This window comes from Cherax quadricarinatus, chromosome 45, assembly GCF_038502225.1.
Source record: "Cherax quadricarinatus isolate ZL_2023a chromosome 45, ASM3850222v1, whole genome shotgun sequence".
Taxonomy (NCBI): Eukaryota; Metazoa; Arthropoda; class Malacostraca; order Decapoda; family Parastacidae; genus Cherax; species Cherax quadricarinatus.
Genome location: NC_091336.1, coordinates 26,927,167 through 26,952,232, shown reverse-complemented (window position 1 = coordinate 26,952,232; position 25,066 = coordinate 26,927,167). Strand labels below are relative to the sequence as shown.

General features: G+C 40.5%; 1 protein-coding gene across 1 annotated transcript in view; it reads left to right on the top strand.

Moving 5' to 3' along the window:
• Positions 1-25,066, top strand: part of mGluR (metabotropic Glutamate Receptor) — a 555,546-nt gene that overhangs the window by 491,501 nt on the left and 38,979 nt on the right. The window contains exon 7 of the mRNA XM_070094390.1: positions 2,893-3,024. Coding sequence (XP_069950491.1) covers positions 2,893-3,024 — 132 coding nt within the window. The remainder of the gene's footprint in view (positions 1-2,892; positions 3,025-25,066) is intronic.

Genomic DNA, 25,066 nt, shown 5'->3' with positions numbered 1-25,066 from the left:
GAACGCCTCTGAATCTATCCCTTCCGTCATGTCATTCACATATACCGGAAACAGCACAGGCCCTAGGACTGACCCTTTAGGATCTCATCTCGTCACAGGCGCCCACTTTGACACCTCGTCACGTACCATGACTCGCTGTTTCCTCCCTGTCAGATATTCTCTGATCTATTGTAGTGCCTTGCCAGTTATTCCTGTCTGCTCTTCTAGCTTCTGAATTAATCTCTTTTGCGGAACTGTGTCGAAAGTCTTATTACAGTCCAAGAAAATGAAGTTACCTTAACCCCCAACCCCTCTCTCTCGTTCTCTCTCTCTCCCTCCCTTGTCTTCTATCACCTTGTAAAACTCCAGTAGGTTTGTGACAGGATTTCCTCTCGTGTGTGTGTGTGTGTGTGTGTGTGTGTGTGTGTGTGTGTGTGTTTACACGCATCCACTTGTGGATACAGGGGTCGAGTTTCAGCTCCGGGCCCCGCCTCTTGCCTCTTCCCCTCGTGGGCCTTGTCATTCGTCCTTTTAAAACTGTGCATAGATCCTGCCTCTACTGCTTCGTTGTGCAGTTCATTCCGCTTCCTGCCTATTCTGAGGCTGAAGAAATGCTTCCTGATATCTCCATGCCTCATATGCGTAATTAACTTGCATCAGTGCCCTCCTATACCCGTTTCTCGCCTCGCAAACAGTTTATGCTTGTCCTCTCAATTTAAGTCCTCTGAGCATTTTGTATGTCGTTATCTTTGGTTCTTCAGTCATCTAATAGATTAAGGTTCAATTTCTTTAGTCTTATTAATAATTCATTTCATTCAGGGACTAGTATTGTTGCCTACTTCAACACTTTCTCTAGCTTTGCTGAAAACTTCTAACAATACCGACAAGTTGATGAGTAAGATACACACACACACACACACACACACACACATATACACACACATATACATGGCCGATTCACCAAGGCAGGGTGGCCCGATATCATTCTCTCCATCACTATACACTACAGTTTTTAAACTGCAACATTAACACCCCTCCTTCAGAGTGCAGGCACTGTATTCCCATCTCCAGGACTCAAGTCCGGCCTGCCGGTTTCCCTGAATCCCTTCATAAATGTTACTTTGCTCACACTCCAACAGCACGTCAAGAATAAAAACCATTTGTCTCCATTCACTCCTATCAAACACGCTCACGCATGCCTGCTGGAAGTCCAAGCCCCTTGCACACAAAACCTCCTTTACCCCCTCCCTCCAACCCTTCCTAGGCCGACCCCTACCCCGCCTTCCTTCCACTACAGACTGATACACTCTTGAAGTCATTCTGTTTCGCTCCATTCTCTCTACATGTCCGAACCACCTCAACAACCCTTCCTCAGCCCTCTGGACAACAGTTTTGGTAATCCCGCACCTCCTCCTAACTTCCAAACTACGAATTCTCTGCATTATATTCACACCACACATTGCCCTCAGACATGACATCTCCACTGCCTCCAGCCTTCTCCTCGCTGCAACATTCATCACCCACGCTTCACACCCATATAAGAGCGTTGGTAAAACTATACTCTCATACATTCCCCTCTTTGCCTCCAGGGACAAAGTTCTTTGTCTCCACAGACTCCTAAGTGCACCACTCACTCTTTTTCCCTCATCAATTCTATGATTCACCTCATCTTTCATAGACCCATCCGCTGACACGTCCACTCCCAAATATCTGAATACATTCACCTCCTCCATACTCTCTCCCTCCAATCTGATATCCAATCTTTCATCACCTAATCTTTTTGTTATCCTCATAACCTTACTCTTTCCTGTATTCACCTTTAATTTTCTTCTTTTGCACACCCTACCAAATTCATCCACCAATCTCTGCAGCTTCTCTTCAGAATCTCCCAAGAGCACAGTGTCATCAGCAAACAGCAGCTGTGACAACTCCCACTTTGTGTGTGATTCTTTATCTTTTAACTCCACGCCTCTTGCCAAGACCCTCGCATTTACTTCTCTTACAACCCCATCTATAAATATATTAAACAACCACGGTGACATCACACATCCTTGTCTAAGGCCTACTTTTACTGGGAAAAAATTTCCCTCTTTCCTACATACTCTAACTTGAGCCTCACTATCCTCATAAAAACTCTTCACTGCTTTCAGTAACCTACCTCCTACACCATACACTTGCAACATCTGCCACATTGCCCCCCTATCCACCCTGTCATACGCCTTTTCCAAATCCATAAATGCCACAAAGACCTCTTTAGCCTTATCTAAATACTGTTCACTTATATGTTTCACTGTAAACACCTGGTCCACACACCCCCTACCTTTCCTAAAGCCTCCTTGTTCATCTGCTATCCTATTCTCCGTCTTACTCTTAATTCTTTCAATTATAACTCTACCATACACTTTACCAGGTACACTCAACAGACTTATCCCCCTATAATTTTTGCACTCTCTTTTATCCCCTTTGCCTTTATACAAAGGAACTATGCATGCTCTCTGCCAATCCCTAGGTACCTTACACTCTTCCATACATTTATTAAATAATTGCACCAACCACTCCAAAACTATATCCCCACCTGCTTTTAACATTTCTATCTTTATCCCATCAATCCCGGCTGCCTTACCCCCTTTCATTTTACCTACTGCCTCACGAACTTCCCCCACACTCACAACTGGCTCTTCCTCACTCCTACAAGATGTTATTCCTCCTTGCCCTATACACGAAATCACAGCTTCCCTATCTTCAGCATCCCAATTTTATAAAGTTTTTCTTCTCTTTTTTAGTAAATGTATACATATGTATACATATGTATATACATATATACATATATATACACACACGCACGCCCTCATGCATGCATCTAAATTTTGTTTTAATATACCCTTCCATCTGAGCGTGTATTCTTCCCGGCAGGTGGTCGGCAGCTGGTACAGCAGGCTGGACCTCAACTTGAGTGAGGTGTCATGGTCTGACAACAATTATACCCTACCCACCTCAGTCTGCTCCCGGCCATGCAAAGTGGGAGAGATCAAGATCATGCAGCAGGTTAGTTGCAGCTCAGTTATATTTGGTCTGGCACTCTCCTGGCCTGAGACCGGGATGCTGGGGCGATCATTACTGAATCCATCGATAGATAATGCACATATTCTCAAATTACCCACACCAACGAGAGGAAACTTTAGATGACGGCAGATTCTTTATGATTCAAATCATATTTGAGTATTATAATGGGGAAAGAGCAGAGGTCAGGTCGGAGAGAGGGAGAGGAAAGAAAGACAATTAGCAGACAGTAATAAGTAAATTGGAAAATAAATTGCGTCCCAAGGGGAAGGAGCAGCTATGGAAGACCATCCTCTAATCAGACGGTAAGTGTCTGTTGGTCTAGTACACCAGGGAGAGTTACAATCATGCAAGAGATTTAGTGTAGTCTCATCCTGATTTGCTATGGGACAGTGTCGCTAGTGCGATGCTTTCTAGGTTAGACTGAGATTACTAGGATCTTATGACAAGTGATATTATTCTCATGGAACTGGTAGAATTTTCATAACTGTTCAATAGATTTCTTATATGCCTGTGACATATTTGCTTGTATTCTTCCTCATTAAGATATAAGGTAAACCAAGGTAGGTAACGCAGGTTCAATACACAGAGGGGTGTGAATCTTTGTGTATATTCAGTGAGAGTTTAGTTCTATCCTGTTTTAGAGATTAAAGTATTCATGACTAGTGATGAACAGGTTACGTCATGCAACTTTAAAGACCCTCGTGTAATCTGTGGGTTTTGAAAACAATCAAAAAACAGTACAGCGTTTAAACCCTTGTTAATATAATCGAAAGTCAAGATGGAGACAGAAATTAAAAACATTAGAAAGATTTTATATTTGGCTTCCGATACATACAATAATTTCTGAATAAATTGTTTAGAAAAATAACAAGTTCATAAATGAGACACTTGTGCAAGATTTGTATATTTATATTCTGGAAGCGTTACACCAGCCACTGGTTTCTTCAGTCCTGTGCAGAGAAACGGTGTTAGATGAGGAGTTTGAGGTAATCAGTCCCTCAGCCTGGAGTCGATGTGTTCAGTACATCAGTCTTAATCGAGACTGATGGGCTGAATACATAGACTCCAGGCTAAGGGACTGATTACCTTAAACTCCTCATCTAACAGTTTCTCTGCATTGGACTGAAGAAGCCACTGGCTGACGTAATGCTTCCAGAATAAAGATATCCATATGTTGCAGAATTCTCATTTATCAACGTACAATAATGGTTGGAGAACGCGGCTTCGTAAGGAAAACGATGCAACTCACTGTGGAAGGAGTTGTCAACACGATTGGAAAGAAAACAGAGGCAGCATTTTATCTAGCGACATGTAAGTCATGGACTGAAGTGTTGAGTCACGTCTAAAATGTAGGATTGGGGAGCGAACACAGAGATGACATGGGGATTACACCGCACTGGGAGCCCTGGGAGAATTTAGTGAATTTCTTACTGTTTGTTGTGTATATATTGTTTAACGTTCTGGAACACTGTAAGTTCTCCTGAGACTTCCTCAGTGATCTCTTGTATTCACTTCTTTTAGTGTAACTTCTCACCATGGGAAAGTCTTTGCAAAGGATATCATAAACTCCAGGTGTGTTGAACGTGAGAGTTTCTTAGTTCAGTGGACATTCCATCAGTTACCTTGTGGAGGGTAATAAAAGATATCTTTGCGTTTGATGCATATATGAAACCATGAAGCTTTTCTTTGGTTTCTTTTACGTTGTGGTTTTCACTTGTTTTAGCAGATCTCAGTCGCATTTATCAATCTGAGCAGCCCAGATTTCAGAATTATTTGCTAATGGTGTTTTGTTTCTGATAAGTGTTCCGGGCTGCAAATCCTAGTGTTCGTAGGAAGAGTCTTGAAATAATGCTTGTATTTAAGGTCTTTCAGGGATCTTGACGGAAGTTAGTAGATATCTCTCAAAGTATTCCAATTAAAGATTATCTAGAACAGGAAAGAAAGAGAGAGAGAGGGTGGGAGAGAGAAAGGAGAGAAACGAACTAACTGACCATATAATACGGTATAACCATTCTTCCGTGTGTGGAAGTCTTCCTGGGAAGAACATATTTTTAGTACATTTCCAAAGCTTGGTCAGAGTGAGCATTTTTGGTCACTATCAATGCAAAGCGCTGCAAACCCACGTGGGTCCTGCAGCGCAAAACGTATAGGAGGCTGGAACCTCCTGAGCACGAGACAGACGCGCTTCCTGTTTGTACTCTCGTGGTGTCGAGATAATTTGCCTCGTAAGAAATTCAACACAAGAACCTTAGAGAAAATGGAATCCACGTCCTGAGTTAGCATACTGAAACACAGGAAATTAAAACACCGGAAATTAAAACTCCTGAAATGAAAATACCTGAAATGAAAATACCAGAAATTAAAATACCGGAAATTAAAACACTAGAAATTAAATCACTGGAAATTAAAACCCTGGAATAATATAAAATCTTTATTTACTACAAGTACATGTACAAGGTATACAGACAATTGCTGACATCAGTGATATACTACTCTATAGAAAGCCCCCTGTTATGCTGAGCATTCCTGGCAAATTAGGTCAGTGTTCAAGGATGCGACCCACACAAGTCGACTAACACCCAGGTACCCATTTTACTAATGGGGAACATAGACAACAGGTGTAAACAAGACACTACTGTTGTAAATGTTTTCCTTGGAAGCGTGCTTGGAGTGTCTGCTTCAATGACTTTCTTCAACACATACCAGGATCCCATACATATGAAGACTACTGACATTTCCAAATCCAAGAGAGGAAATGCCAGCTACTCTAAGTTAAATCAATCGCCAGTTTGCAGCTATACCAGCCTGAGGAAACCGATGGCAGCTTAAATTTACTTTTAAGAAAACACAAGATAATTATCTCTAGGCACTGTGACGGTAATTCTGGAGAATTGATAAGAATGAGTGATAGTATTTGGCAATAAGGTTGATATCCTTGGTGTGAAATTTGATTCAAAAGTAACTTTAGAGAACAATAAATTTTTCAGATATGCGTTTCGCCCTTGAGACTATAGTCAGTAAATCATTCGGGGTGATGTCCTAGGTATGTACACTTTCACCCACACTATATTTTCTTGACTTTGACGAGGTCCTGATAGACGATTTTTAACACTAGACAGTCACCCTTAATCTCTGAAGTAAGAATTTCCTTGATAATTTAGTAACCTACATCAGTACACTTGCGCTCCTTCATCCATACTTTGAGTATTGACCTATATCAATACAGTTTGAATTTCAGTGTTCTTTGAACATTTTATTTTTTCAGGACAGTCAAGAATGTCCCTGAAGCGTTGCAAAGATTAGTCTTTAAGCTTTATTATGTGGCAAAAGATGACTGTACTCTTCTTGCCTTGGACAAGCTTAGATGTGAGGTACTCGCTAGTGTATGAGACAGTCAGCCAGAGGATCCTTCATTTATCACGGGTAGCTCCGTCATGTATCACTGGCAGCACCTTTATGTATCACTGGTAACACCGTCATGTATCATTAGTTTCACCTTTGATTTGCAGTTGAAGAAACAAAAGTTGATTCTCTGGCAAGCAGAAACATTGTTTTCTTTCACCTGCTGCCTGTGTTCACCTAGCAGCAAACGGGTACCTGGGTGCTAGCCTATTGCTGTAGGTCGCACCTTGAAGGGGCGACCTTAGATAAGCCTAACCCTTGAAATGAGGTAAGATATGAACAACAAGGAAATGTAGATTGTATCAGTGATATGCAAGACGATAAATTAGGTGTGTAACATATGGGTATCTACTCTGTAGAAGTTTCGCCAACCAGTGAATTAGTTGATAAAAACCACAGGATGGTGAAACATGGTCACATCTCTTAATCTATGTATTCAACGTTGTAAAAAAAAAAAAACTTTCACTGGCGTATCTAGCAGCGATACAATTAATTTTCTCGTCTTACCGAGATCAGTTCAAAACATCAAAATCAGCTTGATGGTCAGAGTTGATGAGTAAGACACATGTGCAACACCCAGGCATCTTTATAGACGAAACTTTTCGCCTGCCAAGCAAGCTTCATCGGTCGAATGCAGAGATTACACTGGTGAAGATAGCCAGGAGCGACCCTGAGTGCTCACTAAGATACTTGTATACAAAAAAAGAATCAGCTTTATCCATGCCATCACAAGCACTGGCTTGGGATGTTGTTTTAAATTTTCACAGATATGCGTTGCACAGCGTTGATGAGGACAGAATTGAAACGGTAATTGCAATATGTCTTGTTATAGTTTTACTACGATATTACATGTAAATAAGAAAAATCTCTGCAATAATTTTAATTATTGTCAAGCTGCATATAATACCTCGGAATATTTCCTGCAGTGTTTTGCGCAAGAGTTTCTTGTATGTGATGGAATATTAACTGTGTAATATTCACCAGACTTAAATATTAAAAGTTGGAAAGGCGTTGGCTCAGAGATAATAATAATAATTTTATGTAGTGTTAGTCCGTTTGTAGTTTTGAAAAATCTACCTCCCCCCCTCTTCCCCTCTTCCTCCCCCCTCTTTCCCTCTCTTCAGTCTATTCTTCCTTCTCTTCCCTCCCATCATCCGTTCTTCCCTTCACATACCTCTGAGCACTTGCAGACGAGTTACTGCCTTAAGCCCCACTACAATAGCGTCGAGGTTGGCTTGCTGCTGTAATACTCTTCACTCTTCTCTCCTAAAACAGAATTATTTCTTGAAATAAAATCGGAATTACTATTGGACCTGGAATCGTAAATTTGACAAAGATTGGAATTGGAATTTAAATATTTGTTAAGCTGGAATTTTTAATTTGTAATTCTGAATCTAATAGATTTAGACCGGGAATTGAAATTAGAAATTGAATGGGAATCTGAATTGGGATTTTGATTGGAAATAGATTTACAGTTAGAGCCAGTATTGGAATTTCTCTCCTGTCTCTGTCTCTGTCTCTCTCTCTGTCTCTGTCTCTCTCTGTCTCTCTCTCTCTCTCTGTCTCTGTCTGTCTCTGTCTCTCTGTCTCTGTCTCTGTCTGTCTCTCTCTCTCTCTCTCTCTCTCTCTCTCACTCATCATTAGCGACATACTTTGTAAAACTTGTCAGTTCAGCAACTCGTTAAACAACAGTCAACATCGATTTCGCAATAAAATATCTTAACTAGCGCAATTATTAGTTTCAGAATAGGTGGTGGGTCTTAGACCGGGATGTGTGACGTCACTACTGTTGCTTGTGGTATAAATGTTGGTAATAGGTACCGATAAGTTGGTTTAGATACACTTGAGCAAACACTAGGATATATTAGAAAACGTTTCAGTCCTAGGACCTAGACCACTTCTAACAACACAGGAGTCACATGATCCCATTATTTACCTGTCTTAGGTCACTGAGTCACAACTCACTCTCCGCCTATATATACTGTCTTTTTAACCTCTATACTAGAAGCGATCAAGGTCCCAGGACCGACACGTTTAAATATGACCTAGTGTCTACAAGTCTCTCCTAACCAACTGTTGCTTATAGACGGGGTGGCAAAAGAAGTCGGTTCAAAGGCGTCGAGGAAAGCTCTGTGGGATGAAAAAAAAATGAATCAGTCTGTTCCTAAGTGGGAGTTGTTCTGCATGCCCGCGACGCAGTCTTGTGGGAGACACTGAAGAGAGGTTGCAAAGGTTGGTGCACAAGTCTCAGAGGGTTTGTAAAAGAAGGAAATTAAAAGTGAATTGAGGAAAGGGCAAAGTGACGAGAGGAACAAAATGTTTAGGTAATGACAAATTGAATATCATCTGGGAGAAAGAAATGTTTAGATATTTGGGGGTGGACGCGTCAGCTGATGGATCAATAAATTCTGAGGTGAACTTTGCGATAGATGAATGGAAGAAAGATGAGTTTTGAAACATCTGTGAAGAGAGAGAAATTTATCTATGGAGGCAAAAAGAGGAATATACCAGAGTATAGTGGTGCCGCCACTGTATCACTGGTGTAAGGTATGGGTTTGCAATGTTACAAGAAGACGTCCTAGGGCAGTGTGAATATAATGAAAATAATTTACAACGAAGAAACTAGAAGACGGTGTGGCGGTTATAAAAGGTATCAACCAGGGTGCAGAAGTGTTGTTAAGGTTTGAGAATTTAAAGGGGGTGGAGTAAAATAGGATGACAAAACAGGGTTAGAAATCATTCCAAGAATGGATGGAAAGAGAATGTGAAGGTTTTCGGTGGTAGGGGCTTGTGTGGCCGTGTTACTTCGTGGTGAATGGAGACAAACGGTTTTATAGATTTGACGAGCTGTTGGAGTGTGAACAAGATAACAATTATAAAGAGATTCGGGGGAAAACTAGTTCGCGATGCTTGTTTCCTGGAGGTAGGAAGTACAGTTCCTGCACTGACAGGCGGGGATGCTACGGTTATGACGCTCATTTGAATTGTGATGTCTGAACACTTCTGGAAAAACACCTACTGAACTTTTGACGATGAATGTGTTCTATTTTTGGGGAGGTTCAGCCTACCTTGGTTAGAGACAACGGTGTGGCAAATGATATATATATATATATATAATATATATATATATATATATATATATATATTTTTATTTTTATTATCACACCGGCCGATTCCCACCAAGGCAGGGTGGCCCGAAAAAGAAAAACTTTCACCATCATTCACTCCATCACTGTCTTGCCAGAAGGGTGCTTTACACTACAGTTTTTAAACTGCAACATTAACACCCCTCCTTCAGAGTGCAGGCACTGTACTTCCCATCTCCAGGACTCAAGTCCGGCCTGCCGGTTTCCCTGAATCCCTTCATAAATGTTACTTTGCTCACACTCCAACAGCACGTCAAGTATTAAAAACCATTTGTCTCCATTCACTCCTATCAAACACGCTCACGCATGCCTGCTGGAAGTCCAAGCCCCTCGCACACAAAACCTCCTTTACCCCCTCCCTCCAACCCTTCCTAGGCCGACCCCTACCCCGCCTTCCTTCCACTACAGACTGATACACTCTTGAAGTCATTCTGTTTCGCTCCATTCTCTCTACATGTCCGAACCACCTCAACAACCCTTCCTCAGCCCTCTGGACAACAGTTTTGGTAATCCCGCACCTCCTCCTAACTTCCAAACTACGAATTCTCTGCATTATATTCACACCACACATTGCCCTCAGACATGACATCTCCACTGCCTCCAGCCTTCTCCTCGCTGCAACATTCATCACCCACGCTTCACACCCATATAAGAGCGTTGGTAAAACTATACTCTCATACATTCCCCTCTTTGCCTCCAAGGACAAAGTTCTTTGTCTCCACAGACTCCTAAGTGCACCACTCACTCTTTTTCCCTCATCAATTCTATGATTCACCTCATCTTTCATAGACCCATCCGCTGACACGTCCACTCCCAAATATCTGAATACGTTCACCTCCTCCATACTCTCTCCCTCCAATCTGATATTCAATCTTTCATCACCTAATCTTTTTGTTATCCTCATAACCTTACTCTTTCCTGTATTCACCTTTAATTTTCTTCTTTTGCACACCCTACCAAATTCATCCACCAATCTCTGCAACTTCTCTTCAGAATCTCCCAAGAGCACAGTGTCATCGGCAAAGAGCAGCTGTGACAACTCCCACTTTGTGTGTGATTCTTTATCTTTTAACTCCACGCCTCTTGCCAAGACCCTCGCATTTACTTCTCTTACAACCCCATCTATAAATATATTAAACAACCACGGTGACATCACACATCCTTGTCTAAGGCCTACTTTTACTGGGAAAAAATTTCCCTCTTTCCTACATACTCTAACTTGAGCCTCACTATCCTCGTAAAAACTCTTCACTGCTTTCAGTAACCTACCTCCTACACCATACACTTGCAACATCTGCCACATTGCCCCCCTATCCACCCTGTCATACGCCTTTTCCAAATCCATAAATGCCACAAAGACCTCTTTAGCCTTATCTAAATACTGTTCACTTATATGTTTCACTGTAAACACCTGGTCCACACACCCCCTACCTTTCCTAAAGCCTCCTTGTTCATCTGCTATCCTATTCTCCGTCTTACTCTTAATTCTTTCAATTATAACTCTACCATACACTTTACCAGGTACACTCAACAGACTTATCCCCCTATAATTTTTGCACTCTCTTTTATCCCCTTTGCCTTTATACAAAGGAACTATGCATGCTCTCTGCCAATCCCTAGGTACCTTACCCTCTTCCATACATTTATTAAATAATTGCACCAACCACTCCAAAACTATATCCCCACCTGCTTTTAACATTTCTATCTTTATGCCATCAATCCCGGCTGCCTTACCCCCTTTCATTTTACCTACTGCCTCACGAACTTCCCCCACACTCACAACTGGCTCTTCCTCACTCCTACAAGATGTTATTCCTCCTTGCCCTATACACGAAATCACAGCTTCCCTATCTTCATCAACATTTAACAATTCCTCAAAATATTCCTTCCATCTTCCCAATACCTCTACTTCTCCATTTAATAACTCTCCTCTCCTATTTTTAACTGACAAATCCATTTGTTCTCTAGGCTTTCTTAACTTGTTAATCTCACTCCAAAACTTTTTCTTATTTTCAACAAAATTTGTTGATAACATCTCACCCACTCTCTCATTTGCTCTCTTTTTACATTGCTTCACCACTCTCTTAACTTCTCTCTTTTTCTCCATATACTCTTCCCTCCTTGCATCACTTCTACTTTGTAAAAACTTCTCATATGCTAACTTTTTCTCCCTTACTACTCTCTTTACATCATCATTCCACCAATCGCTCCTCTTCCCTCCTGCACCCACTTTCCTGTAACCACAAACTTCTGCTGAACACTCTAACACTACATTTTTAAACCTACCCCATACCTCTTCGACCCCATTGCCTATGCTCTCATTAGCCCATCTATCCTCCAATAGCTGTTTATATCTTACCCTAACTGCCTCCTCTTTTAGTTTATAAACCTTTACCTCTCTCTTCCCTGATGCTTCTATTCTCCTTGTATCCCATCTACCTTTTACTCTCAGTGTAGCTACAACTAGAAAGTGATCTGATATATCTGTGGCCCCTCTATAAACATGTACATCCTGAAGTCTACTCAACAGTCTTTTATCTACCAATACATAATCCAACAAACTACTGTCATTTCGCCCTACATCATATCGTGTATACTTATTTATCCTCTTTTTCTTAAAATATGTATTACCTATAACTAAACCCCTTTCTATACAAAGTTCAATCAAAGGGCTCCCATTATCATTTACACCTGGCACCCCAAACTTACCTACCACACCCTCTCTAAAAGTTTCTCCTACTTTAGCATTCAAGTCCCCTACCACAATTACTCTCTCACTTGGTTCAAAGGCTCCTATACATTCACTTAACATCTCCCAAAATCTCTCTCTCTCCTCTGCATTCCTCTCTTCTCCAGGTGCATACACGCTTATTATGACCCACTTCTCGCATCCAACCTTTACTTTAATCCACATAATTCTTGAATTTACACATTCATATTCTCTTTTCTCCTTCCATAACTGATCATTTATATATATATATATATATATATATATATATATATATATATATATATATATATATATATATATATATCTGGTTCTTGGATGATGGTACCCTAGCTGGCACTACAGAATCTCTCGTAGAGGACAGAAAAATTAAGAACATGGGAGAGAGCCTGGGCCTACTGTGAAATAGTTTCTACCAATCGACAGATGATCCAGAATATTAGTGCTGTTTTACCAGGAGCACGAGCCATTGATCTAGCGAACAGCACTCTTCTTGGTGCTCCTCTCGGGCCCAGTACCATCAGTCTGAGCCTAGAAAAAAAATCTGACCTCAGGAGGACGATGGAAGGCAGGATGAAAGACATCGATACACATGATGCCTTCTACCTACTCACCAGGTGCCTGTCAATCCCAAAACTTACCTACTTCGAGATGCTCCCCAGCCTTCAGCAGTCCGAAACTCAAGGAATATGACTCCTTAAGACCATGCTAGAGAGTATTGAACCTGTTCCTCGAGGATGGACAGTGGTTGCAAGCCTCACTTCCAATCAGCCTTGGGGGGGGGGGGGCTGGGAGTACGCGAATCCTCCCAGATTGTCCTACCAGCTTTCCTATCCTCTTCCATAGCATCAAATGAGTTAATAAAACAAATTCTTTCGGACAACGTCAGTGACTCTGAATACAGATCCCCAGCTACGCCAGTGCCATCACTGAATGAGACTCTTGCTGCTCCAGCACCAAAACCTAGTGCAGCACTGGCCTACAGTTAAGTTGGGATGGTCCCATCGCTGAAAAGGTGCTTGCCAACATTCTTAGGGCTGTAACATCAGACAGGGAGACTGCCCGTCTCCAAGCTGTGAGTGCACATCATTCCAGGGAGTTCTTCCAAACAGTTCCCATTTCAGCAATGGGAACACGCCTCGACCCTAAGACCCTCCGTATTGCAGTGACTCTGCGCCTTGCTGCCCCAATTCACACGGAATATACGTGTATTTACGGCGAAATGCAAGCTGCCCAATATGGTCTACATGGTCTTAACTGTTCCAAAACCAAGGGCTGGCATGCAAGACAGTGAAGCCAACGACATCAGCAAGAGAACCCTTGCTGCAACTGGATGCCCAGCCGAGAGAGAGCCTCGATCACTAGTAGTCAACAATACCCACAATCCAGCAACCCGCCCAGACGGGATCACCATCTATCCTTGTAAGAATGGCAAGCTCTTATCATGGAACTATACCTGTGTCGACGCTGGCTGACACCTATATCCATCAGTGTCGGGCGACAGGGAGGAGCTGCTGATCACAGGGAGGAGTACAAGATCAGCAAGTACACGGACATAAGCCAACAGTATCAATTTGTCTCAGTAGGATCAAAGACCTTGGGATCATGACTCGACACCACCAGGGACCCAAGGGCAGCCACTTTCATGTTCCAGCGCCTCAGCGTGGCCATTCAGAGAGTATGCTTGCTGCATACTCGGCTCGCGTCCGGCTTCGGAAGAGCTGGAGGAGATTCATAATCTTTAATATGTTGTACCAATGTATTCATGTTTGTTTTTTCTGTCAATGAATTCTATAAAAAATATTTCATATAGAATATAAAATGTAGGGGATGGTAGAAGAAAATATTCAAACAGCTCCGGGGAGAACCTTGAGTTTTCCTTGAGGTACGTTTATTGTCTTCTGAGGATGAGGGTTCCCAGTGGTATTTAATCAATAACAACACTGCGACTAGCCGAGGACTCGAACCCACGTCGTTCTGGATTGTCTCATGGTGAGCGAAAAATCACATGACGCTCTAACCCACGAGGCCACTCAATCCTACAAGAATCCAGCACAGAGCAGAGCTCGGCTAGTCGCAGTGTTATTGATTAAATAAGACTCGTTCGTGGTTACAATAATATGTATACTGCTTGTGGAGGCTGCTACACCAGACGGGGAGTAGTATGAAATTAGCTCAGAGGCACCCCACACCACTATGTCCTCGGATCAAGGTAAAACACATAAGTCTCCTGGGTGCTTGATTCTTGTAGGATTGTGTGGTCCTGTGAGTTTGAGCGTCATGTGATTTTCGCTCACTATGAGACGGGCCAAAACGACATGGGTTAGTCCTCAGCTAGTCGCAGTGTTATTGATTATATATATATATATATATATATATATATATATATATATATATATATATATATATATATATATATATATATATATATATATATATATTAGTAAAATTGTATTTACTATTATTAATTTTCAGTTAATATTACTAAGAATTACCTACAGCATGAACACAGGTGTTAAGTTTTATTCACACACACACACACACACACACATACGTATACATACACACCATTTTTAAACAGTAACTTGGATTGTTGCACATCGAAATACAATATACAATCCATTATAACAGTTGCAAAAATGCATTAGAAATAAATGTTTTTATAAAGACAACACAAGAGTTTGCCTGCACATCGTCTCCTTCCCCGGGGGACGGTAGTGGTGCATGGGGAGAAATTTATCCCCTGGGGGAGGTTTCATGTTGATGGTGGGGAAGCTGGAGTCTCTTCGACTACCAGGGAGAGAGGGAAGCTCTTTTTGGTCTTCTCTAATTTTCTCCGCTCATTTGTGACTTGACAGTGGTCCAGGATGGATCGAAACGTAAGTTTTGTGGTTTCGGTTTGTGTGTGTGTGTGTGTGTGTGTGTGTGTGTGTGTGTGTGTGTGTGTGTGTGTGTGTGTGTGTGTGTGTGTGATGAATTGATCCAGCCAGAGATTTGTCTTTTATTCTTTGAGTGCTGGTTTTGTAGTTCAGCTTCCCCCCCCCTCTCTCTTTTATATACACACACACACACACACACACACACACACACACATACACACTTCCCTATACTGAAGCCAGCTAGAATTCAGTAGGTCTTGTGCCTGAAGTGTCTCGTTTCAGCCACAGATAAACTTTTCATTGTCTCGCATAAATTTCCTTGTTGAGTCTCGTGGAATAATATCTTCATGTGTTCTGTCTGTTTGTCTGTGTTTTACAGCCATAACTGTCTGCCGGCACAGACTGTAGCTATTGTGTGTCTGCACGAACTGTGACCATGTCTCTCATCACAGACTGTAACCATGGTTGTCTGTCAGCACGTACTGTAACCATGTCTGTCAGCACGTACTGTAACCATGTCTGTCAACACGTACTGTAACCATGTCTGTCAGCACGTACTGTAACCATGTCTGTCAGCACGTACTGTAACCATGTCTGTCAGCACGTACTGTAACCATGTCTGTCAGCACGTACTGTAACCATGTCTGTCAGCACGTACTGTAACCATGTCTGTCAGCACGTACTGTAACCATGTCTGTCAGCACGTACTGTAACCATGTCTGTCAGCACGTACTGTAACCATGTCTGTCAGCACAGACTGTAACTGTTGAGAAATGGTTTACCAGCTAAGTTTATAGTTTAAATATAGGGAAAACTTAGCTTAGAAAGACAGCTCATCGCCTGCACAGCCGCCCCTGCAGACGAGGTCTTGAGAAGTTGTCGAAGATCATTTCTCAACGGGCTGAAATTAATTATATTTTGTAAGATTATAAATTACCCCTAGGGGGTGTTATATCAGCATATTTCATTCACTGATGGCTGACAAACTTACTTGTGTGGACTCAAAAGTCCAAAAAGTCCGCACCTCACTGCCGACTATAGGTTGATTACAAACTCCTTGCGACACAAGAACTGCGCAGTCCCCCGTACTACAAGAAATTCGTAACCTACCTTGCTCTTGTAGCGTGAGCTATGGTGTTCTTCACACCTTCGACAGTATCGGTGACTTGATAGAAGCTGATATGTCCTTGGATGTCCACGTCTTCCATAGTCTAGGAATACGCACACTGGTACACTATGTTCCACAAGATTTGTCTTTATTGTTCACAATCTTATCATTAAAGAAGCTGATCACACTTCTCTGTAAGTGTTTGTGTTTTGTGAGACACTTTGTTCACACTAACACACGGATCAGTGTTCTTTGTTGGTTATCCTGGCGTCAGTGTGACTCCCAGTAGAGTCAAAAGTAATCTGAAGACGCCACAACCTCCTACACCGTCACTGCCGCTAGCTGACCTAGTACTTTTGCTTCCTTGCCACTTCCTCCATGAAGCAAAGCAGAATGTTTGATTCTTGCTGTCTTAAGCATAGACAACAATGTCCACTATCTTTACCATGGTAATAAAGTGGGAGCAGGATTTTCCTTAATTGTCCTACTAAGGTAAGAGATGGACTGTCTTTTATTAAAATACACTTTGCAACACTGGACTGCAAGGAGCGTCGGTTGACCATCGCATACTGGTACTGCATCTGGGATCAATTACTTGCTGTAGCAGTAAACAAGATGCTTGCCCCTTCTGAGAGGGCTGGGCCCCTCAGGGCTGAAAGGGGCTGATACCCCCCTCCTGGAGAAAATTTCTCCACAGTAACCATGTCTGTCAGCACACTGTATTATAATCAAAACCAAGCACTAAACCCACAAGGGTCACACAGCGCTGAGCACAGACGGTAACCAGTGGTAATACTGGGTAATATTTATCCACTTACACTCTTCTTGGTGTCAGATATGTCGGCCACAAGTGGATCAGTAGAATATAATCCCAGGGGTATCCCTCTATTATACCCTCAAGGATGGAAGTTGATGTGGGTTGAGAGCTCCTGGTACAAGGAAGTGCCATTAATCTCCGCTTCAGCGCATCAAACCTTATTACCTCTCTTTTCCAAGACGCTCTATGACCTCTACACACTTAGTGCTTCGACATATATATATATATATATATATATATATATATATATATATATATATATTATATATATATATATATATATATATATATATATATATATATATATATATAATCTTGTATATCAGCTTTTATATAATTTCAATATAGAAAAGATCTACTTGGTGGTTAAAAGAGAAACTAATATATTTTCTATTTAAAAAAAATACGAATAGTGTGACACATACAAAGAATCACCAAAAAAAAAAAAAAAAAGGTAATCTATAGTCGAACCCCAGTGATATGAAATCTAATTCGCTTACATTAAGTTTATCATTTTCAAATTAACGACCACCTTATTAGTTCAGTAAATGAATACATGTGCAAATTAATGATACATTTATGAAGGCAAGGTATCTCCCACCAGGGGTTTAGTCAAGCAAATGTAAAAACAGTCATAATGTTTCATTAAATTGCATATATATGTCAACTTGCCTAACTATTGTACCAACTGCAACTTGTGCTTGACTTCTTGTCAATATGTGGGCTAAGTCGGTATATTCTTCGACTTGCAAATGCAATGTTGCTGCTGCTGTCTTTCCCGGTCATTCTTACGCAGTTTGTTGCTATCAGAATATAGAGAAATTGTGTTGAGAGCACTGGCTGACTGACCAGGTCTGGCAGAGTATTTGCTCTGCTTAGTCCTGGATGTGGCATCCTTGCCTTTCCTACTAATGGAAAATGCATTAAAGATTTTGCAAGAAACAGTATGTCGTTGGAGAAATTTATTGATATATACAGTGTGTGTGTGTGTGTATATTATATATATATATATATATATATATATATATATATATATATATATATATATATATATATATATATATATATATATAATATATATATATATATTATATATATATTATATATATATTATATATATATTATATATATATTATATATATATATTATATATATATTATATATATATTATATATTTATATATATATTTATATATATATTATATATATATATTATATATATATATTATATATATATTATATATATATATTATATATATATATTATATATATATTATATATATATATTATATATATATTATATATATATATTATATATATATTATATATATATATTATATATATATTATATATATATACATTATATATATATTATATATATATATTATATATATATATATATATATTATATTATTATATATATATATTATATATATATTATATATATATATTATATATATATTATATATATATATATTATATATATATATATATATATAAATATATATAATATATATATATATATATATAAAATGTCGTGCCGAATATGTAAAACTGGTCAATTAACAAGAACTCATTTAAAATTAAGTCCTTTCTAAAAATTTCTCTTATTACGTTTAAAGATATATTTTTTCATTAATGTTAATGTAAAAAAAATTTAATTTTGCACCAAAAGAATCTTAGAAAACTTGCCTAACCTTATTATAAGGAGCTCAATTTATTTTAGCCTAATCCTACTAAATATATTTTAAATACTTTTACAATAATTTAATACTAAACAAACACAATGAAATATATTTTTTTCGTTAGGTTTAGAATGATTTTGGCGAAATTATTGCATACACAAATTTTCACTTGTCCTATATGGCATGATGAGCGTTGCTATTTAAGCCAAGATCGCAAATTCTGCCTATTCGGCACGACAAATATATATTCTTGGCCGCTTGCCGTGGCGATGTAAGTTATTCTGCTGGTATGTGTTGTCTAAAGTTTTTATCTGCTCTGCCTTACTAACGTATTTATCTCTTGGTGCTTATCCCACTGTAAGAGAAAGCAAAAATTGTTAGCGTTTATATCACGCCTAGGGAAGAGGGAGGGAATAAGGGGGGGGAAGGGGGGAAGTGAGGAGGGTGGGAAAAGTCGAAGGGGTGAAAGAGGGAAAGGGAGTAGTACGAACGATGAGGAAAAAGCTGGGGGGGATTGGGAGCAGGGTAGGATAAGTTAGAGAGAGGCGGAGTGGACAGAGAAAGAGACAGAGGCAGACACGCATAGAGATAGAGACTGAAGGAGTGAATGTACGAATGAGTGAATGAAAACATAATGGTAACGTTCACACCTAATAAACACGCTGAAGAACAACACAGACCTCCTGCTACCGCAGCATAACTCCCACAAGTTGTAATAGTTTACCAACAAACACTGGCTGGCAACTCTGATAACCTAGTAATTATCAACCTGAAGATCACCGTGAACTCTCACCTATTATCTCACCCTAATGGTGACTTGCCAAGGTATACTGACGTGCATATTAATTAACTCGACACGAGTTTCTACAAGACCGCACTCGATACTTAAATTCTTATTATAGAGTGAATATTAACCTTTAATAATCTACAAAACTAGTGCCTCATTTGGTAGCGCAATCAGCTCATATACATAGAATTCTTGGTTTGTTCCCCTTCACAGGTGGAAACGTTGGCCTGTTTCCTTATACCTTCTGCCACTCTTCACCTAGAAGTAAATAGGTACCCGTCTCCAAACAAGGCAAGGTGCCTCCCACCCCACCGAAAAAACACTTCCACCATCACTCACTCCATCACTGTCTTGCCAGAGAAGTGCTTTTCAAAACTGCAAAATATCCCTACCCCTCCATCAGTGTTGGCACTGTACTCTCAACCTTCAGCACCCAAATTCGGCTAGCCGATTTCCCTGAATCCCTTCATAAATGTTACCTTGCTCACATTCCAACAGCACGTAAAGTTATAAAAACCACTTGCATCCACTCACTCCTATCTAACACGCTTATACACGCTTGCTGGATGTCTAAGCCCCTCGCACACAAAACTTCCTTTACCCCTCACCTCGTGATCTTTCCTAAGGCATGTCATTACTCCTGGTCTCCAGGTGACAAGATCTCTGCTCTTGGCTGAGCTTAGAGTAACTCTTAGACGGTACAAAAGATATACCCATATTTTCTTGTAATTACAGTATTTATAGAGAATTATGGCACCAATGGGAGCCCTTTGATTGAACTTTGTATAGAAAGGGGTTTAGTTATAGGTAATACATATTTTAAGAAAAAGAGGATAAATAAGTATACAAGATATGATGTAGGGCGAAATGACAGTAGTTTGTTGGATTATGTATTGGTAGATAAGACTGTTGAGTAGACTTCAGGATGTACATGTTTATAGAGGGGCCACAGATATATCAGATCACTTTCTAGTTGTAGCTACACTGAGAGTAAAAGGTAGATGGGATACAAGGAGAATAGAAGCATCAGGGAAGAGAGAGGTGAAGGTTTATAAACTAAAAGAGGAGGCAGTTAGGGTAAGATATAAACAGCTATTGGAGGATAGATGGGCTAATGAGAGCATAGGCAATGGGGTCGAAGAGGTATGGGGTAGGTTTAAAAATGTAGTGTTAGTGTTCAGCAGAAGTTTGTGGTTACAGGAAAGTGGGTGCGGGAGGGAAGAGCGATTGGTGGAATGTTGATGTAAAGAGAGTAGTAAGGGAGAAAAGGTTAGCATATGAGAAGTTTTTACAAAGTAGAAGTGATGCAAGGAGGGAAGAGTATATGGAGAAAGAGAGGTTAAGAGAATGGTGAAGCAATGTAAAAAGAGAGCAAATGAGAGAGTGGGTGAGATGTTATCAACAAATTTTGTTGAAAATAAGAAAAAGTTTTGGAGTGAGATTAACAAGTTAAGGAAGCCTAGAGAACAAATGGATTTGTCAGTTAAAAATAGGAGAGGAGAGTTATTAAATGGAGAGTTAGAGGTATTGGGAAGATGGAGGGAATATTTTGAGGAATTGTTAAATGTTGTTGAAGATAGGGAAGCTGTGATTTCGTGTATAGGGCAAGGAGGAATAACATCTTGTAGGAGTTAGGAAGAGCCAGTTGTGAGTGTGGGGGAAGTTCGCGAGGCAGTAGGTAAAATGAAAGGGGGTAAGGCAGCCGGGATTGATGGGATAAAGATAGAAATGTTAAAAGCAGGTGGGGATATAGTTTTGGAGTGGTTGATGCAATTATTTAATAAATGTATGGAAGAGGGTAAGGTACCTAGGGATTGGCAGAGAGCATGCATAGTTCCTTTGTATAAAGGCAAAGGGGACAAAAGAGTGCAAAAATTATAGGGGGATAAGTCTGTTGAGTATACCTGGTGAAGTGTATGGTAGAGTTATAATTGAAAGAATTAAGAGTAAGACGTAGAATAGGATAGCAGATGAACAAGGAGGCTTTAGGAAAGGTAGGGGGTGTGTGGACCAGGTGTTTACAGTGAAACATATAAGTGAACAGTATTTAGATAAGGCTAAAGAGGTCTTTGTGGCATTTATGGATTTCGTAAAGGCGTATGACAGGGTGGATAGGGGGGCAATGTGGCAGATGTTGCAGGTGTATGGTGTAGGAGGTAGGTTACTGAAAGCAGTGAAGAGTTTTTACGAGGATAGTGAGACTCAGGTTAGAGTATGTAGGAAAGAGGGAAATTGTTTCCCAGTAAACGTAGGCCTTAGACAAGGATGTGTGATGTCACCGTGGTTGTTTAATATATTTATAGATGGGGTTGTAAGAGAAGTAAATGCGAGGGTCTTGGCAAGAGGCGTGGAGTTAAAAGATAAAGAATCACACACAAAGTGGGAGTTGTCACAGTTGCTCTTTGCTGATGACACTGTGCTCTGGGAGATTCTGAAGAGAAGTTGCAGAGATTGGTGGATGAATTTGGTAGGGTGTGCAAAAGAAGAAAATTAAAAGTGAATACAGGAAAGAGTAAGGTTATGAGGATAACAAAAAGATTAGGTGATGAAAGATTGGATATCAGATTGGAGGGAGAGAGTATGGAGGAGGTGAATGTATTCAGATATTTGGGAGTGGACGTGTCAGCGGATGGGTCTATGAAAGATGAAGTGAATTATAGAATTGATGAGGGGAAAAGGGTGAGTGGTGCACTTAGGAGTCTGTGGAGACAAAGAACTTTGTCCTTGGAGGCAAAGAGGGGAATGTATGAGAGTATAGTTTTACCAACGCTCTTATATGGGTGTGAAGCATGGGTGATGAATGTTGCAGCGAGGAGAAGGCTGGAGGCAGTGGAGATGTCATGTCTGAGGGCAATGTGTGGTGTGAATATAATGCAGAGAATTCGTAATTTGGAAGTTAGGAGGTGCGGGATTACCAAAACTGTTGTCCAGAGGGCTGAGGAAGGGTTGTTGAGGTGGTTCGGACATGTAGAGAGAATGGAGCGAAACGGAGTGACTTCAAGAGTGTATCAGTCTGTAGTGGAAGGAAGGCGGGGTAGGGGTCGGCCTAGGAAAGGTTGGAAGGAGGGAGTAAAGGAGGTTTTGTGTGCGAGGGGCTTGGACTTCCAGCAGGCATGCGTGAGCGTGTTTGATAGGAGTGAATGGAGACAAATGGTTTTTAATACTTGACGTACTGTTGGAGTGTGAGCAAAGTAACATTTATGAAGGGGTTCAGGGAAACCGGCAGGCCGGACTTGAGCCCTGGAGATGGGAAGTACAGTGCCTGCACTCTGAAGGAGGGGTGTTAATGTTGCAGTTTAAAAACTGTAGTGTAAAGCACCCTTCTGGCAAGACAGTGATGGAGTGAATGATAGTGAAAGTTTTTCTTTTTCGGGCCACCCTGCCTTGGTGGGAATCGGCCAGTGTGATAATAAAAAAATAAATACAGAGCATCATTAGTGAGGAAAAAATTGCGTACATCATGGTAGCACAATAAAAGTTGATGTACGTAACACTGGTACTGAGAGAAAGACATGCAAGCCTCTACCGAGGGAGATAGCAGGACACTGGAGCGATGGCTTTATGAATTCATGGGTTTTTAAATGCCAGGAAATATTGATTTTCATGGTAGCAGGAAGGATTTAATCAATACAAATCAAACTAATTTTATTTGTATTTGATGACTAAATAATTATATCCATATTTTAATTGTGATTAAGCTAAAATGATGATTTTTGATTAGATGTCCTAATGAGTGATAGAAAAAATTAAATAACTTAGCGTTTATTGTATTCACTATCTTACTGTTTACTGACAATAACTGCTTCCTCATTCATTCAGTATTAAAACATTAATATACAATTATACATTTATGTAACCAGAATTATTCAAGCATCAGACACCGTTATAGAAATAACAGTCTACAAGTTATTGTATATTATGATGAGTATCTCGGTCTTTCTGTTCGTGCACTGAGAGCAACAGTTAATGTAACACTTGTGCAGCATTTAGGAGTCTTTATTGAGGAAATGTTTCCCTGTACAGTTGCTTCATCAGTCCAATGCAAAGAACAATGGAAAAAAAGAGTAGTTTGAGGCACAGTCCCTCAGCCTGAAATCGACGCGTTCAATCCATCCGTCTTGAAGACGGATGGATTGAACACGAAATCGTACTGACGCGAATGCAAACAAGCTATACCATGAACTCTAGTTCACTCAACGCTTTGTGGGGACTAGAGCTAGAGTTCGTCACGGCCACTCTGGCATGGGATTCATCTGTGTAAACTTCCATTTGTGATCACAGTGGTGCCTATGCTAACCTTCCTATGGTGTATAAATATACCTAGTTGGATGAATCTTATTGTAGCCAGCTGGCCCAGTGGCTAACGCACCGGCCTGGAGTTTTACAGCTCACTCGCCACGGGTTCAAACCCCACCCGTGGTATAGTTTGGTTTCATCAGTCTTGAAGATTAATGGATTGAACACATCGTTCAACAACACTGTCAGTTTCGACTCGTTTAATTTAAAGAGAGAGAGACACACACACACACACACACACACACACACACACACACACACACACACACACACACACACACACACACACACACACACACAAAGAGAAAAAGATAGAGAGAATATTAACGAACGAATGAATGAACGAATCGAACAGTCAGTAACTTAATCCATCTACATTACTGTCAATATCATGTCACACATTTTAGCTAAATGCAAACATTGAATCACATACATTGTGTTGTGAACAATCTCTGGAGCCTCTAACGTCATTCATCAATTACCATTAATACGTTTAACTGGAAAATGAAATTTGCTTACTTATAAATTTCATTAAACAGGAAATCGAATTATCATTTTTTTTATAATAGTGTTTACAATACCAACAAACAGATGAGTAAAACACGTGTTTGAAGATGTAAATATGAAGTGATCAGTCTTTAAACCTTGAAGTGATTTCGAGGTGGTCAGTCCCTTGTTATTGCTCAGGAACTGAGCTCTTCCAAGTCGCTGCAGGGCTGAGGAACTGATCACCCCGTATTTATTCTCCACGGTTTCTACTTTCTCCAAAGTTTAAATTACTCCTCTATTCAACTGAAGAAGCCTGCTAAGCAGGCGAAACGTTTCGGCTATAAAGATACATAGCTGATGCACATATATATTTTCTCAGGTGTATTTAGATGATCCTTAGCAAGAAGTGCTGTGGTACCTTGTCCTGGCCCTGTATCAAGGTCACCTTGTCCTGGCCCTGTATCAAGGTCACCTTGTCCTGGCCCTGTATCAAGGTCACCTTGTCCTGGCCCTGTATCAAGGTCACCTTGTCCTGGCCCTGTATCAAGGTCACCTTGTCCTGGCCCTGTATCAAGGTCGCCTTGTCCTGGCCCTGTATCAAGGTCGCCTTGTCCTGGCCCTGTATCAAGGTCGCCTTGTCCTGGCCCTGTATCAAGGTCGCCTTGTCCTGGCCCTGTATCAAGGTCGC